Source organism: Camelus ferus, chromosome 11 (assembly GCF_009834535.1).
Source record: "Camelus ferus isolate YT-003-E chromosome 11, BCGSAC_Cfer_1.0, whole genome shotgun sequence".
Lineage (NCBI taxonomy): Eukaryota > Metazoa > Chordata > Mammalia > Artiodactyla > Camelidae > Camelus > Camelus ferus.
This window is the reverse complement of record NC_045706.1, coordinates 20,630,241-20,648,305: the sequence shown is the minus strand read 5'-3', so window position 1 is coordinate 20,648,305 and position 18,065 is coordinate 20,630,241. Positions and strand designations below refer to the sequence as shown.

Below are 18,065 nucleotides of genomic sequence, written 5' to 3'. Positions count from 1 at the left end.
AACACTTTGTGGTCGATCCTTTAGTACTTTCCAGATGTTTGTGTAGGCATTCCTTTTTTTTTTCCTAAACAAGTTTTGCATCATACTGTTGACATAACTTAACATAATATTGGAATGCATTGTTCCACCATCTGTACGATAGTCTATAAATTACTTAACTAATATTCTGACCACAGGGTATTGGTTGGTCTACACAGGATGCTGTACTGATTATCTCTATAGGTAAATATCTGAATGTGAGATTAAATATTTTTATTTTAATTGCCTTTTTCTTTTATTTCATGAATTACTTGTTATACCTATAGAATTGTTTTCATCCAGGTTTTTGATTTATAAGAGTACTTAACTGATTAGGATATTTACCCATTTCTTGTACTGCATTTCCCTGTATTTTTCAATTGGTCAATTTGTAACCTGCATAGTTTGTTTTAGGAATTAAAATCACTGTTGAACAACAGAGGTCAGTGCACTTTATAGAAGTTTGTTGAGTTTTGTTTTTTGGGGAAAAGCAGAAAGCCTGCATTTTCCCATGCCTAGGATAGAACAGAGATGGAAAAAGGGAAGAGTGTGTGCGTGTGCGTGTGCGTGTGCGTAATAACCCCAAGTCACCCTCTTTAAGGTAAAGATGGTGTGAGATGCCCAACTGAACAGAGTGGGAGAGCCCAGATCTGCTGGGGGGGAATTCCCACCACCACGGCCAATAAACTGAACACTTCTCTGGGAAAATGCATTTCCTGAGTTCTTCATCCTGGTCAGACCCTAAAATGTCCCTTTGAAAAGAACTTTACTAGGCAGAAAGGTCTTGCCCTGAATTAGCAGGTGGCACTTTAATGGCACATTAATGCCTAACAGGGATTATTAGATCTCGGGTTCAGAGCCAAGGCACAGAGACTCCTGAGGTGAAGAAGAAATAACAAAACATAATCCAGAATTGGGCTGATTCACTGTCTTTTCTGGTCACCTCATTGGCTGAGTGACTAAATAATGCTATAAATAAGTAAATGGTCAAATAGGACAATTATTTCTCACAGAAGAATTCCAATGAATGTGTATATAAGAGATGACTGATATGGAAAATTTCCACTAGAATACCACAGGAATAATGGCTGCAGGCAAAACTAACTGATGAATACTAGAATTAGTGAGCAAAAGTAACAGTCTCAAAGTAGCCCTCTCATCGTATTTAATTATCATGGTGATTTTAACAAACGTTCACAAAGTTTTTGATACTCCTTCTGCCAGGAGTTGGAGCTTGGTTCTCCTTTCCTGGTGGAAACTGGACTCAGGGACTTGCTTCTAACAAAGAGTATGGAACAGGGAAAACAGAAAGTCTGCAATGGAGAACCCGGCAGACACCACCTCAATCAAGTGATCAAGGTTAACATCACTGGTAACAGGACATACTGATACCCTGCACTCCTTGATGTGGTGCTATGAGAGGGGCACATCGCTTCTGTGATTTTCTTCCCAACCATATATAACCCTGTAATCACAAGAAAATATCAGGCTAACCCAATCTGAGGGACAGTCTACAAAATACCTGACTAGCACACTTCAGAACTGTCCAGGTCATCAAACACAAGGAAAGGCAGGAGATTTGAGGAGGCTAAAAATGATATGACAAATAAATGTGATGCAGGAGTCTTGTCTGGATCCTAGATTGCTTGAAAGGACATTAGTAAAAACCTGGAGAGAGATCCAAATAAAGTCTCCAGTTCAGCTGCTGGTACTAAGTCAATGTTAATCTCTTAGTTATGAATACCTTTTCTTTGTAATTCTTGTGTAATTCTAAAATTCTTTACAGTTCTTCCATAACTCTAAAATTACTTCTAAATAAAAAGTTAGGGGGCGAAAACTATACCCAAGCCTCACAAGCATACACTCAGTTATAGCAAAGCTACTATAAACAGGCACACAATCTGTTTTCACTAAATTGTTGTCATCACATGAAATGGGTTGGTCATGTTGTCACTTCATCCTACAACGCAGGCAAACCACTGTTTCATTTCTGTGGTCAAGAGTTTATAATTCATGGATTTTGATAATCACAAAAATGAAGTTATATTATTTTTCAAAGAAATGTTAAGATTGGAAAAAAAAAATGGCTCTTATTACTGGATGTTTTTACTCTCCATTTGTTCAGAAGTAGAAAACAATGCGGGTTGTAACCAGAGTCGTTATGTATTCTAGGGCCACCTCTTACTGTGGGAAGAGACTGATTTCAGCTGACAACATAAATATATTGGGCCCGGGAGCTGTTTAAATTCAAGGTCAGATGTGAGGTTTGGCTGTGTGCTCTTTTGGATTCCTCTCTTTTAAGCATCTTGTTTTCCTTGGCTACTGAATTCCTCAGGAAGGCTGACTGCTCGTAGGAGGCACACGGAAGAGCTAGTTGGTTCTCTGGGTTGGTGATGCAGAAGCCATCCCAGGCACATAAATATTCTAACAAGTTTCATCTTGTCACAATAGAGTCATAAAGTTGCTCTGTTCAGCACATGATAATGGCTTTGTAATTCAATTATTGGTGGTATTTGTCTTCTGGGATTTATCTGCCTTAAACTTCAGCACTCGTGTAAAAAACCCTTTACCATAAATCTCACAGATGCTGCAGCAGGTTCTGTCCCCTACTCCAGGGCACATCTTGCCATGCATGCCTGTGAAAACCTCGACAGCTTCCTCTAAATTATGGAATCATTCTGTTTAGAGGTGTTAATGTTTCAAGGGCCAGAGCCAACGATAAAAAAGAGTGGGACTACTCCATTTCCTCTAGGTAGAAAGATAGATCCTGATAGACAGACAAAGTTCCATTCCAATCCAAAAGGTTGTTTTCAGACATTTATTTGGAATTTTGCAGCAGTGATTCCTGCAAGACATAAGTCAGATGTGGTGGTCCCTAAGTTTTCTAAGAATCCTGAGACTCTGATGCATAAACACATTGGGGCTAGTCATCTACAAGGATTTAGCAGTCTTACAGTTGGTTTTAGCATTTTCCTTGGCCTGTTTTGTGTTTCATTTCTGCCCAGTCAAATGAGTCAGGTTCTGCGTCTTCACTATCCCCCTGTCTAGAATTTACCATTCCATATCTCATTAGTTATCTATCTAGACAACTCTATCTAACCTGTGCTTTGAAAAAAAAAATACCAGTGGTTGCCTCATCTCTAATATTCATTCCTCATTTTTTGCTCATTCAACAAGTATTTATTGTGCACCCATTTCATCAATTTCAAAATGCTCATTGTTTTCTTATTTTAACATCTCTTAAATCAGTAGGTGTCTTACAATCACTGAAATGGTAACATTTAATTGGAAGAATTATTCTGACAAATACACAAGATAAGGGTGCATCCTCACTCAACGAAATTTTAGATTTGAAGACGCATGGTATGTATCAGGTACACATGCAGGCACTTCACTATCCGAGCTTTCGGTCAATTTCTTCTCCTCTTTGGCCTATTAACAGACAAATCTCTTTCCTTAGGAACCAGTCCCTAGAGACCCACTCAATCTAATCTAATACTAACATATTTGTGTATGTGTCTGTATGTGTAAATCTTTTCCTTTCTTCTTCCTCTTCTCCATTCCTCTCTTTTAACACAAGATGTGTTAATAATGGCTGACCTTACATGTTGGTATTTTAATTACAGAATATATAAAGGGGAAGTAAGAGTCCCTAGAACAGGAATATTGCCCAAGGATAGATAAAGTGACATGGGCAAAGTTTTTTCATCTTTTTGGAGAGATATTTATCATGTTTTAAATTGTATGGGGGTTCCATCATGCTAGGTAGACACAATTGTTTTTTGACTTCTCAGAAGAAAATTTTTTAATTTTAACCATTTTTTTAAATTGAAGTACAGTCAGTTTACAATGTTGTGTTGATTTCTGGTGTGCAGCATAATGCTTCAGTCATCCACATACATATATCTATTCTTTTCCACTATATGTTACTGTAAGATTGGTTTTGCTTTCCTTTGGAAGTTATATATGGTTTAAAATGATGTGCACAGGCTCCAAGTTTTCAAGGGGTAGACCGTGGTGATTTTGCACTGGATCCACTTGGTGAAGCTGCAACTATATTTTCCAGAGTCTCTGCATGGTATCACGTTAGAGCTGACTGAAAGGACATCTTTGTGAGATCCGGAAGGCAGGAGAGAAGCAGTGGCCATTCTGACTTGAAAGTCCTTCTGGTTGGAGGTGAGGGAGGCAGGGCACAAGTGCTGGTCGGTTCTAGTTTGCCTCCTGCTCTTCTCTTCCAAGTACAAGTCCAGTTTTTCTTCAAGACTGCCAGTCTTATAACCTTACGCTCCAAGCCAGATGCTTGGCTGCAAGTTCGCAGATGGATAGCTTTGCACGGGCAATGTCCTTCCACATACTTCTGGAGGGGATCCCTATGCAATCCCACCTCAGCAGCTGCAAGCGCCTTGAGGGCAGGAACTGCTTCCTCTATCTTCATGGTCAAGAGTTGGCTCTGGAAATTACTCAACTGAGGTAAATTAAATGAATTGGGTAATATAAAAGTTTTCAGATAACTGAGAAGCTACAAAATAAAACAGTAAACTGATTCTTGATCCACTGTTCCTCATTCTGGGGCAACAAAAAAGTAAAACACATGCACACATTCAAAATTCCCATGGAAAATGTAAATGATTAAATTGAGTACCAAAACGAGATGGCACATTTCAGAAAGTCGTTAATATCCCACTTGTCCCTATCCTTCTTTTAAAAAATAGTTAACATTTATCCATCATGTATAATGTGTTTAGGGTTTACCTGGAATCTTACTTTAATCCTCACAGTAAGTATATGAAGAAGACACTATTGTGATGATCATTATACAGATAAAGATCATAAGGCTTAAAGAAGTTAATTAAATAGCTCATCATTACCCTCCTTGAAAACAGGATTCTAACAAAGGCATTCTGACTCCAGAGCTTTCACTCTTAAACACCAAACACCATCTCTCATTGACTAAAGGGAACACCCAAAGGTGGACAATGATTGACTGAGCAAGAGAAACAACACAAACGCAGACAGTAGATAAACCCAGAGACTCCTGAATTTGAAGGCTAAGTGAGGTTTGATCACTAGGACATAAGTCAATATTTTTTAATATTAGTCTAAATTAGGGAGCCATAATTAGGATTTTTCCCCCTCTATTATACTTTTTTTCACTGCCATCTCTTGTACTCTGCCATCGTAAGATTTCTTACTGGAAATCTAGAGAAATGACCAAATCACAGCTGCTCAGTGATAGAGGAGACAGGAAATCATCAAGATAAGGAGGACAGGAATCAATGATGGCCATTAGTGAACAAAGGTCATGAGAAAAGTGATGGGCTCACACTATAGCAGGGGAAATTTAACTTAATTTGTAGGGCAAACTTGCTAATCATAGGAAGAGATTCAGAAGTGGAGGAAGGTACACGTGGGTTGGGAAATAGCACTCAAGTGAAGCTCATTAACAGGAAAAAAGATAAAACACCAGGCCTCTGAAGGATAATGAAAACCCTCTTATCCAGCACTCCTAGTGCAGGTATCAGAAATGCCCCAGCGAAGCTCTTGGTATGTGATCTCATGAATGATTTTCTGCCACTTCTCCCTGCTCCTTACCCAAAGCCACACACACGGTTCAGCTTAGAGCACAGGGGCTCAGAACCAGAGAAGAACCAGTCTGGGAGGATGAGGAGTAAAAGAGAAGTACGAATAAAGTCCATACTCCAAAGATAGGAGGGTTGTGAGTTCTCCTGAATTCCAGATTCTGAAGTGTGCAGAGCATCTGGCAATATTCTGTGGCATGACTCCTTGGGAGAGGAGTCTAGGATGAAGTCACTCTTTCTTTTGCTTAAACTCCTCTGCTAACGTGGATCTCATTACTCCTTAGGACAGCCTGTTGAGTTAATGAATAACCTACTGCATAGAAAAGTGTTGCTTTTACTGGTCTAGAATTCCACCCCTGCTTCAACACATGCTTTGATGGCTTCAGTGGTTTAGAAGTCTAACTTTTTCAGGTTAGAAGGAAAGACAAGTCATCTGTAATGGTTCCCTGATTTAACAAATGAAGTCCATTCAAGATGTGTTTCAATTTGGAGATTTATGTTCATGTATACGCATGTCTGTGTGTATCTGATAAATTTCACTACTTTGTGTGTATGTGTGTGTCTGTGGACTACTGTACACAAGACAGAAATATGTTAAAGACAGTCTTGGTCCCTAAGAAACTTGTCTTCCAGCAGGAGAGGGAAGTGAGGAAATAAGAAGATAGATAGATATGGAGAACATATGAAGTACAAAGTTACTTAGTAATAATTATGGCAGTGTGCCATTTTTTGATTCTCAAAATAAGCCTTGGAAGAAGGAAATTGAAGCCTGGGAAGACGAAGGAGCTGCTCAGGATCACCCAGGCAGGGAGACAGCGATGCTCAGACTCAAAGCTGGGCTTGCTGACTCTGAGCCTGTGCTCTCTGTACCAGCTGTCTGTGCAGACCTGTAATACAACGCATGCTATAATGCGTGACACTTTATATGTGACATAACCACATCTAAATTCAAAGAAGGAGATTCTTCTTGCCTAGAAAAACAAGAAGCAAGGATCAACAGAGGCCCCATGGTAGAGGCAGGCATCAGTGTAAGACCATAAAAGTCCAATATTGTAATCCTAATAATGACAAGGACTCTCACACATTATTTCTGTATTTAAAGACTAAAACTGTCCTGATACATAGTAGGCGCTAAAAATCAATCACTGTTGAAAACAAACAAATACAAACAGTTTAGTCCCAAAGATAAGAACTACAGACTGGTCAAGAGACAAATCAGTGCTTAGAATTACTCACCTGGACTTGTGGAACTGAGAACACAGAATTGGGAGCAGGGTGGCTGGGTCAGAAAATGTGTATTTGAGCCCAGGTTTGCAAGAACCCAGTTACATTCTTACTCTTTTCAATTGCATGTTGTAAGCAATGAGGAATGACACAAACACGTGATCAGAGAAACGCTTACATGATTCCTCAGGCAGGAGTATGATGTGAGGCGACAGATGGAGGGGCTTTTTACCCAGTGAGAGGGAGGGGGTTGCTGAACCAGTGTGATGCTAGGGAGAATGGAAGAGGAGGAGGACAGGTATAACTTCATGGAGGTAGAACGGATGGGACCTGGAAACCCCCAAATTTAAGAGAAGGTGAGTAAGAGGACAGAGTTGACTATGACTCTAAGGTGGTAAGGCTGGGATAGAGGGGATAGAGAAATATGGAAGCCTATAGGAAAAGTTGATTTTGAAAGGTGAGGTGTTCCACTGCCAGCTTATATAAAATTGAAAGTGAGTGATCTTTTTTTTAAGATGCTCTGTGCAGACAATGACTAGCTTCATAGATGTGGGTGAAGAATGAGGCAGAATCTCTTCAAAAAATAGCCATACACCCTCCCTATCAAATCTAATACTAATAGTGTCACATTTTCAAGTTATTGTGATAGCATTTTTATATGTTACATTATATTTCAATTTTTTGTAAAATCATTAGATTTCACCCCATTTCCAGTTTGCAGAACCAGAACCTGGAAATGGAGAAGTAGAGAGAAGTTTCTTGAATCCATTAAACCCATGTGGGGAAAGGGAAAAGAGTTAGTCATCTAATGTCACATCCTCGAAGTCCCTGTGGGATGAGTGACTTAGAAGTCTTGGAGATGCTGGGTTGAATGCCAATATATCTGAAGGAAGACAAAGGAGGGTCATGGTGAACTGGTAAATATAAAACAAACCATCAAACTAACAAGGCAAAATAAAACCCTGAAATTGGCTCAGCAGCAGTATTCAACAAGGACTAGATGATGAGTAGTAGTGACCTGAGTCAGAATCAGAGAGAGAAACTATTTTAAGTCCTGGAGTGTTTTCTGACCGACGCCAGATACATCAGCAAGGGCTTATGGATCTGCCTCTTATGCCTGAGGTAGATGAGAGGCCTCTGGGTACGGACAATAGGCTAGGTAAGGGACAAAGGCGACTTTAATGACTGGGTGCAGGCAGGGCCCAAGGGATATGAGCCCAACAGGAAGGATCTGCCAACACACAGTTCTGAGTAAGAAATGAGCTCTGCGGAGTCAGGTCCTCCAAGAAGCTCCAAGGAAAGCCAGAGCGCAAGCCAGGCTTGACTGGTCCCTAGCAGACCGGGTTGCAAAAATACACTAGAGAGAATATACCGTGATGCTTAAATAGCACAGGCTCCTTAGCCAGAAAAGCATCCCTTGGTTTAAATTTCATCACCATAACTTACGAACGTGTGACATTAGGCAAAATTATTTAACCTCTCTAGGAAGTGGTTTTCTTATTTGTCTTCTTATTTATTTCTCATCTAAAAATGGGAATTAAAACATCTGTCATCAACAACCACCTCTTGTTGATGCCTTCCCACTTAACTTCTCCCTTCCTTTGGGAAAATTCCGCAGTCTTTTCCTGGAGCACCACCATTCCTTACTTTCTGTCCACATGGTTTACTGGGATTGCTTCTACTCACACGTCTAGGCGTGATGAGCATGTTACGTAATCAGCGGCCTTAAGATTTAATCCGAAGATTAAGTATGGAGCTGGAGCATCAAGCAAGAAGGTATTTTCTTTTCGATTAGAGCGAATCTGGGAGGCTATAAGCTGTTAGAGACCACCAGGAAGGCAGTCTCCCTGAGAGCAAAGCTCACACAGAGGAGAGAGGAGCTGATGATGGGGAGCGATCAAGAGCTGATGGCTTCAACGAGCCTCTGGATCAAGCAGAGTTGAGATAAGAAAGACTTTCTGACTTTCCAGACCTGTGAGCCAATGTCACTTTTTTTTTTTTAATAAAACAGGTTGCATTCTTCTATCACATCTAGTATCACATCTTGAAAAATAATTTTGATCAAGAAATCATTTCACATCATTGATTTGAGGATTGCTTAAAACAAAATATGCAAAGCACTCAGCACAAAGCTTGGCACACCTAAGTACTCAACAAATGGGACTTGTCAAAGATGTGGAATGGGAAGTCAGATTGACTGGCACTGAACCACGGGAATCAATGAGAATGTGTAAACTTGCTCAAACACACTGGGTATGGAGCTGGAAGTATTCCTGTATCTCCCTGCTGTATAATTCAGCTGTCATATGCCCCCTGAGGGACATCACTGAAACAAGGCTGGCATTCCAGAATAACAAAAGGTTCATTGTTGAACTGACTCTTAATTTTCCATGTGTGCATCATGCACAGAAAATATGTAACCGTCATTCAGCTGTCCCTGTTGCCAGCCAGTCAGTCCCCTGTATGTCAGAACAACATAAGCAATAAGGTAAGTCTGAACCTACTTTAATTAAGGGAAGATTGCCTTGTCTTTTGCACAGACAATAGATCGCTGAGTGGTTTATAATGAAAACTGCCTTCCATTGCTTAGTCCTCAATTTGAATCAGATCCCAACAAACCACATTCATCAGCCTCTGGTAGTGAGCTTGGCTTTACACAGGAGCTTCACTTATACAAGGCATTTGGGTACCACTGGCCCCCTATTCCATGTTCTTCTTCAAAGTCAAATGTAACACCTTAGTTTAAAATTCAGTAGATAAAAGCCAACAGTTATAATGGAGGGATACAGGTAGAAAATAAGTCTTGAGTTTTGGGCTCATCTTTACTATTGGAAGCAAGGGCCACGGACCCAGACACATCAAGTTTCAAAACTTGGCTGTATTACATATTATATTGAATAAACTATATTACTTTTATAGTTCATCAAACTGAGAATAAGAATCCCTACCTCACAATCTTGTTATGAGTATCAAATGGCATGATTTATCATGTGCCCAGACAGTTGTAGTTACTTAACAAATACAGATCCCTATTATGGAACTTTCTCTTGCAGAAACTCAGTCTTCCCATCTCTGTTTTTTTTTTTTTCCCTAATGAAAATTTATCCTCCCTTTTCATGGTAACAGAATCCATTTTTTTTTTCTTTTTTAGAATCTACTCTTCTCCAAACTTAACCCATGCAGTTGACTGGGACCCAACACTATCTCCTGTCACAGTTCCCAGAGAAGATATGTGTCTGACCTATACGAGTAGTGAACCACCTTATATAGCCCTGGTCTGAGCCAGACCACTCAGATTCAATCACTGGAAATATGAGGAAAGAGACAGACTAGTTTTATGGAGCTTCTAAATTGTTAGATTGTAAGACTAAATCTGATGATGTTCATCATTGCTACAGATGGGGAAAGCCAACCTGACAATAAATGCGGGAAATAAAACTAACAGATGTAAAAAGTCAGCTCCAATTAATAACATCAGTACTATTAGTCAATGGGAACTTAACACAATTCTTAGGTGCCAGGCATGTAACCAAATCACAAGAAACATATTTAATCAAGTAGGTATTAATTGTCTTCATTTTACAGAGGAAAAAAATTGAGGCACACGGAAGTTAACTTTCCTATGACCTCCTACTTAGTAAATGGCAAAGCTACAATTCACACCTCAGTATCTCTGAGCCCCTTAACCTCCAGGCTGTACTGCCTCCCAGCATAATTGATTTCTGACCTAGTAAATAACAAACCTGCTATAAACGTTCGTTAAATAAAATGACACCTATTCTATTAAGGGCAATATTGTGCTAAGATGTGTTTTGTAAGATGCCCTAAACATGTAAATTGGTTTTGGAAGCAATTTAAACTCCTTGGAAGAAAGTTCATATTTATGTCTGGATGCTAGTGCTAGCAGCAACCACCATGAACATAAGGATCAGCTCTTACATTCCATAATAGTTTTACAATTGTCATCGATTACTTCCAGGGGTGGCATTACTACTGCCACCCCAAATCAAGATACTTCTTAAGTGTACTAGATGATGAGGGAGAGAGAGGAATTCATCTTCATTTTTCTCCATGGGAAATGCTATGTTATTACCCAGGGTCACTCATCAATTCAATTTAGCACTAGAGAAATTCCCTCTACACTCCCACAGCCAGGCTTCAAGCAAAAATGATTAAAGAGAGAGTCTTTCAATTAAGCTTGTGAAATAATCCTAGATAGCCCTGTGTTGTTATGTAATTTGAAGCAACTGATTTCCAGGAGTGAGTCCAAAATATACTGCTTTGATTGACACCTCTTCTGCCAGGAAGTTGCTCAGAGTCAGGAAATACAGACCATGTGGCCAGAGACCAGGAGATTTCATCAACAGTCATGTGCACTGTGCAATTTACAAGGTCTCATGCCTTCTCTGGAAAAACCAACTGAGCTTAAAGATCTCAAGGGGGTCATCTGCCAAGCCCAGTTGGAGAGATACACACACAAGCATGGTAGCCAAAAGACTCTTGGGTTTTCTCTACTCATCTGTCTGAATGGGCTGGATTTCCAGGGCTTACAGCGCTAGCCCAGAAAAAAATTCCAAGAGGCAAAGGCAATGGAGTCCACTGAGTTAGTAGCTCCTGGGCTTTGAAGCTAGATCTCCTGCATCTGAATCTTGACTCTGCCACTTTGCACCTGTGTGCCCTTGGCTCAATTACTTAACCTCTCCATGCCATAGATTTCTAATCTGTTAGGGATGATAATGCAAGGCTTACTTAATAAAATTGCTCTGAGGATTAAATAGCTTACATTTGAATAATGCTTATCACAATGTCAGGGCTTGAATAGAGAAACTGTGCCTCTCTGTTTCCAAAGGCAGAAGGAGGGGTATCATTTATTTCATTTAATGAACAGATTGATTAGAATCAATACACAATCATGTGTAAAGATTTTATAAAGATAATGATATGACCATTATAAGGGTTTTGCTAATCAGGCTTACAGATCGAAGACCCCCATTCCAAGAATAGGTAAGAAAAGTTTCAATTACTACCAGCCAAAGTAATGGTGGGATCTGCTCACCTCACAATGCAGTACATAAATAAGACTTTAGTGAGCTAGAAAATACTGTGTACCCTGCACCACATAAGATGGGAGATGCTCCCATCTCAGTTCTTTTTCCCTGTCTTATCATTTTAGTCAATGTTCTTCTTTGCTTCTATTGGTTGGAACAAACTTCCACCCAGTCCTCCATGAATTGTGACTTTCTACCGTCTATAGCCAGGTCCACATGCATATATTTTCAGCCACCTGGAAGCAAGACTTGAGGAAAGATGTGTTCCTCACACTTTCTCATTGGTAAAGCACCAGCTCCATTTCCAGGTTAAATTAGGGGGAACCGCATTAGTTTATTTCAGCCCTTCATTTATTTATTTATTCTCTGAGGCCCTTCTATGCACATACAATGCCCAGTAAAGCAGAAAATGAAAAAAAAAAAAAGACATGGACCCTGTTTTCAAAAAGTGACATTAGAATTTATAGGCAAAACACATGAATGTGCAAAGTGTCTCATGAATAAGGGACAAAATGAGTAAGCGAGAGAAAGAAAGGCTGATGAGAGAAGGAAGATGCAGCAATACCTAGAGCTGAATTTCCGGAGAAGGGAGAGGCCCATTTAGACACCAAAGCAAAGCTCAAGACATTCCTGAGTGGGAACAGCAGTGAAGAGGTGAGTACCTTCTATGTACCAGAAACCCTCTTTAGTTATGGATGTCTCTGTGACTGGGAAGAAGGATGTCTTTCCATATAGAAATCTCTATGTATTATCTTTGAGCCAGTTTGTTTGCAAATGACTCATCTTTCCCTTTTCCAGGCAGTTTCACTAGTGGAAGGAGATTTATCTAATGCTGTTCTCTGGCTTTCAACTCTCACAGGAATCTTAGGGCAGTGCTTGAAAATGAGAAAGATAAAAATGCATTCCTCTTAGAAGTGAGAAAATTGGCGTGGTGGTGGGGAGCTATTAGGTACATGGAAGTCCCAAGGCTGATGAGAGGCAGTGTAATTTCATGAAGAGTAAAGGGGAGATGACTTTCACTATCCTAGTTACAGGAAGCTCATTGGCTTCTAAAAGGTCATTGCCCCAGTGATTCTGAATGATGTGAACAAGAGATACTTAAACTATGGTCTGAGCTAGTTCTATAGAGCACTGTTTATACTAGCAAAAGCCGGGAAACAATTTGCCTGCAGCTTTTTCTACAGGCAAATTAGGTAACTTAAGGTCGGGCAGAATTACATCTTTTACAGAAGTTAGACTGTAAATTCAAAAGGGATTGATAAGTAATGTCAAAATTACACTAGAATACTTTGTACTTTGTTCTTACTTAGCCAAGATCTAGGCCCTTAGAAACTCAAAAACTAGAAGAAACTTGCATTGTCCCTTCTTTTCAGTCTGAGTCACCCAGGGAGGGGGACCACCTCTAGTTTTATCAGGGGGGATGGGCTCAGGTGGTAAAAGATGTAGTAGTAGCAGCAGTAATAGTAATAATAGTAATAATAATAATAATAATAATAATTTCTACGCCTCCTTCCTTCTCGTGTTGTTTAAGCTACCCAATCTGTGATATTTTGTCATAGAAGTCCAAACTGACTAAGAAAAAACAATGATTGATATTTATATTTATATATGTTTGGTAACTCATAAAACACTTATGGAAGGATAAGTAAGAAACAAAGAACATTGGCTGCATCCCATAAGATGATGAGAATGTCTGGAAGACTTGAAATCAGGAACGGAAGAGAATCTGCTTTTAGAATAAATAGGATCTACTCATTTACACTAAAACCTTTATTTGAACACACAGTATGTGTGTGTATACCGCTTTTAGTAATAAAAATCACTGTCAAAATGTTTTTTAAGTGTCTGTCTCAAAGTGTCATCCAAATACAACAAAACTCCAGTTACAAAGCCCTTGTTGTTCATAAATCTCAATGATCTGTGTTGGGTTTGTTAAGTAATTTGTGACACTGCTTTAACACTCCCTTAAAATGTTCACCACTCCAATGTCACCTCCTGCCCTAGGGGGATGTGTGTATATCAGGATAAGAACAGACCATATGTGAGAGCTCTGGGTGAGCAGAAGATTCCAACGCTCATTTAACCAGATGGTATGTTAATGTGCTACAAAATAAAATGAGACTTACCAGTAGAACCTGTTTGGCACGACCCCTTCCTGGATAAGTTGCCACCTTCTCCCAAATTCAGCAGAGCTGTATAACTGTAGAGAAGAGAAATTATTCAGCACCTGACTCCATGGTACATCGAATGCATAGACATCAGTTCACTGGATTAAAAATAATAATAATAATAACAATAACAATAATAAATACCTACCATTTATTAAGCACCTGTCATATGCCAGGTGAGTGCGCCACGTGACATCTCTACTCTCCACATATGTTCTGCAAGGCAGACACTAATATCCCCATTTTACAGCTGAGCAAACTGAAGCTCACAAAGATCAGGGATTTGTTGGAAACATGTGCATTAAACATTAGAGTAAACTGGGATTCCTACACCACTCTGCCTGGTGAGCTGTATGACTTGCCCTTGCACACGTAGGTTGTTGCTGGGATACAAAGAAGTACCAAATCTAGACCTGGCTCTCAAAAAGCCGAAAGTATAACCCAAACCTGATGAAATAATGAGAAAGGCATGCAGCCACCAGTGATAAAAGAATACAAAGGAAGGAGACTCAGGAGTCAATCAGGGAAGCTGGCAAGATGTGTGGAGATGCAGTCGGGATCCTGATGAAGGGCAGAATTCAAACTGACAAAAATGGGTCAGGCACTACTCACAAAGGGAAACACGTGCATGGGTCAAGGGTGAGATATGTAGGGACAGTCTATGAATAAGCCTGGCTTATCTAAACAAACTTAGCTGAAAGCGATGAGGGCAACTTGAAAAAGGCTTTGAATGACCAGTTAGCCCAGGACTGATCCCGCAGGCGAGAGGAGTCAGTGCTGGTTTTTTAAACAGGAAGCAGAGGAACTTCAGGCTCTAACAGCAGCACATGTGGACTAAGCTCTTACTATGATTCAAGTGCTTCTCATGCATTATTTCATTTAACCCACACACCATCCCTGTGATAGATGAAGTTGTTACGGTCACTTTTTGAATGGTTACACAGCTGGTAAGATTTCAAGTCCACTTGCTACACTGCTTCAGTATTCTCCAAGGGCAACTGCAAAGGAACACCGCTCGTAAGACAGGGTCTAACCCTCCACATACTCCATCTCCTCCAAGGTCTTTCTTGTCTTATTTCTTGTTCTTCATTCCTGGCTTGCTCCATATCCCTGTTCCTCTCCAGTAATTTTTATAGCACCATGGAACCCTCTTCTGGCAACTCAGAGATTCCTGTTGCTCTCAGCATTCTGGTTCCCATGGACATTTGGCTGCTGATTTGAAAATCATTTGGAACATCTCCCTTCAGCTATGTGCCTGGTCTGTAACCCACTCACATCCCAGTCATCCACTACTGCATCTGCCAGATCCCACAGTGAATGGATGGTGAGTCACTCTGTACTAAGTACCATGGTTGTCCTCTCTCTCCAGCCTGAGCACTCAGTGAAGGGTCAAATGACTCACCAAGGCTGCAGATGTACCAAGCATGTCCAAGAAAGATGTCAGCTCAAGTGAGTATTTACTGACCCTTGGAAGAGCTTGCTAAGACATTGTGTCCATTGGCTCAAAACATATCCTGAAGTCCAAAAAAAAAAAGCTGAAATATTTGGCTACCAAAGCGAACAGCTCGCTTGGCTCCAACTACACAGTATTTGGGCAACTGGCCAAGAAGAAAATGGGACTTTTTCTTTCAAGTCTTATTATTTTTCTCTGCCCCATCATGCGTGAGGGAGAAGGATTTCTGGGGTACATTTCTTGCTTGATTCATTCTAAGACTGCCAAGGAGAGATGGAGAGACCACCCCCCTTGCAGAGGTAACAGAAGACAGAACTACGCCTGCCCTCTTAATTCAGAACCCAAGTAGCCAGAGGATTACTGCCCTGCTTCTTGTTCCCTAGTCTGTCCTCAACACCTTGCATCTTAATATTCAGACTTGGATGACAACAGCAAGCACCTGATCTGAGGCTGTCTGCTTCTCCCTCTCCCCTTGCTCCATCTTTTTTCTTTTTTTTCCCTTCAAACCCAGAGCTGCACTGCTTTCTATGAGCTTAAAGGGAACAGAGTTCACACCACTGTGTGTGTCTGGATCTATTTATAAATGTATGTTACTATCTATATTTATATACAAAGACACGCAAATGTAAGATCATCAAGGTGCTTTGAAATAATAAAATTCTGTGTGAGGGCTGGACTTACATACATCCTGAAAATCACATATAGATCGTGAGCCCTCCTATGGTTACACCAAGGGACTGTCATCTCTGCCTTCACACGGAATTCGTCTTGGAGAGGAATTGTTGGATGCCGACATCTGTGTGTATGCATTTTTTTTTCCTCTATGTCTTTTTTAATTGATCCCCTTAGGCTTGGATTCAGAACCTGTGGACCAGTCAGGTAGGTCCCACGATGTTTGTTTTCATCCTCTTCAAAGGGATGCTTTGTTATTTGTGAGCATCCTGAGGCCCTCAAGCAGTGGGTACACCAAACAATCCAATAAACCAAGCCTCTCTTATTCAGCTCAGTGACATCCTTTATAGTTTCCTATCTTAAAAGGTATCCTTTAGAGTCAGTGGACCCGCCTTCTCACCTTTCCATTCACACCTGGGCACAGGCCCCCTGCCATGCCTTCACTGGTGCTACCCACTGTGACAGAGGTGGCTTCAAGACTTGCCTAACCTCAATGTCAGTCTGCTTTTTAGGTCCAGATCAGAGGACACCTTTTCTATGAACCCTCTCCTATACACTGAGATTTCCCAGTGGCCTCCTTTCCAAAGAACCATGGTACAAGAGATGCTGTCAAACTACAGTCCACATATTTATATTTAACTTTCTTAGTAGCCTTTCAAGAGAGCCTTTTATCAATGCAAGGCAGAAATCCCTTCCTATCTAAAACATCTGAGATCACTCCATGCCTCTTTGATGAGATCACAAAGTTTTTAAAGGCCTGCAGTCCCATTCTTCCTTATCTATACAGTGCGGAGCACACAGGAGATGAGCAAGCAGGGGAAGGAAAGCATTGATTTTGCACCATGCAAATTCCCTAGTGATGGACTACCTAGTAAAACACTCAGGTTTCCCAAAGGATAGACAGAGGTAATTTAGCAGAGGGACAGGTTTGACTTTCATGGATCCGTAGTTAGAAGCCTACACCTAAACCAAACAAAAGTATAAATATCAGTAAATTTGAAACTCCCAAGGATTTGCAGGCGGGGTCTTGTATATTCACCCCCAGACAGAGCTGCTCTGTCTTTTCCACCTACTGCTTCAAACATTTTCTCTTCAAACAAGTTCTCTTAACTTTCTTAAGAAGTTAATTGTCCAGCCTGATGCTATACAAAGAAAAGGAGAAAACAACTCACAGTCGCCCGAGTTAATGTGTTAATTAAACCTGCAGAGTCTGGCAGCCAAGTTTTCCTTCACCAAGAAGAGCACGCCATCCACACCTTTTTTACCCAGTGACCATCTCAGCTGCCAGCAGAAGGCTTTCTGTGTAGGAGTCAACATCCTTTAATAAAATTCATAGTGTTGGCAGCACCTAAATAGGATTTATTCTCTTCCCTGTCTCTGGTTCCAAGGTTTCTTTTGACTGTCAGAACACAGAACTGAGAACTGTCATTACTATCTGTCACATCAGAGAAGCAGCGGCAGCCTTCTCTAGCAGTGCCAAGAGAAAGAGCCAGGGAGAAAGAGTATTTGAACTAGTTTTAGGAGAGCAACGCTCATCTACTAACCTCTTGTCATGAACCCCCAAATGCAATTCTTGGAGGGGTTTAGTTTTGTTTTGTTTCGCTAACTCTGGAAAAAAATACTGGGGGAAATATGGAAGGAGTAGATTCTTTAGAAAGGGATGCGGGGAAGGATTCTGGAATGCCAGGCAGAAAATCCTTCCCGTCTAGAATCATTCTAAACTATCCAAGACGATGTCCCCATCTCAGTAAATACAATTTAATGAGCACAAACCTGTGGCTCATCTACACTCAGTCCTATTAGCAGCCCCAGAACCCAACCCTTCCCTCTGTCAAGACACTGGTCTGGGGCTGCCTGAGACCTACAGTTTTTCCTGCTGTGTTTCTCCCTAGAAGAGTTTCTC

The 18,065-nt window shown here is 40.6% G+C and overlaps 1 protein-coding gene across 7 annotated transcripts in view; it reads right to left on the bottom strand.

Moving 5' to 3' along the window:
* The window catches only part of SORCS1 (sortilin related VPS10 domain containing receptor 1), a 474,344-nt gene that overhangs the window by 141,653 nt on the left and 314,626 nt on the right, over positions 1–18,065 (bottom strand). For all 7 annotated transcript variants that reach the window (XM_032490975.1, XM_032490974.1, XM_032490973.1 and 4 more), the window contains one exon: positions 13,996–14,069. In XM_032490975.1, coding sequence (XP_032346866.1) covers positions 13,996–14,069 — 74 coding nt within the window. The remainder of the gene's footprint in view (positions 1–13,995; positions 14,070–18,065) is intronic.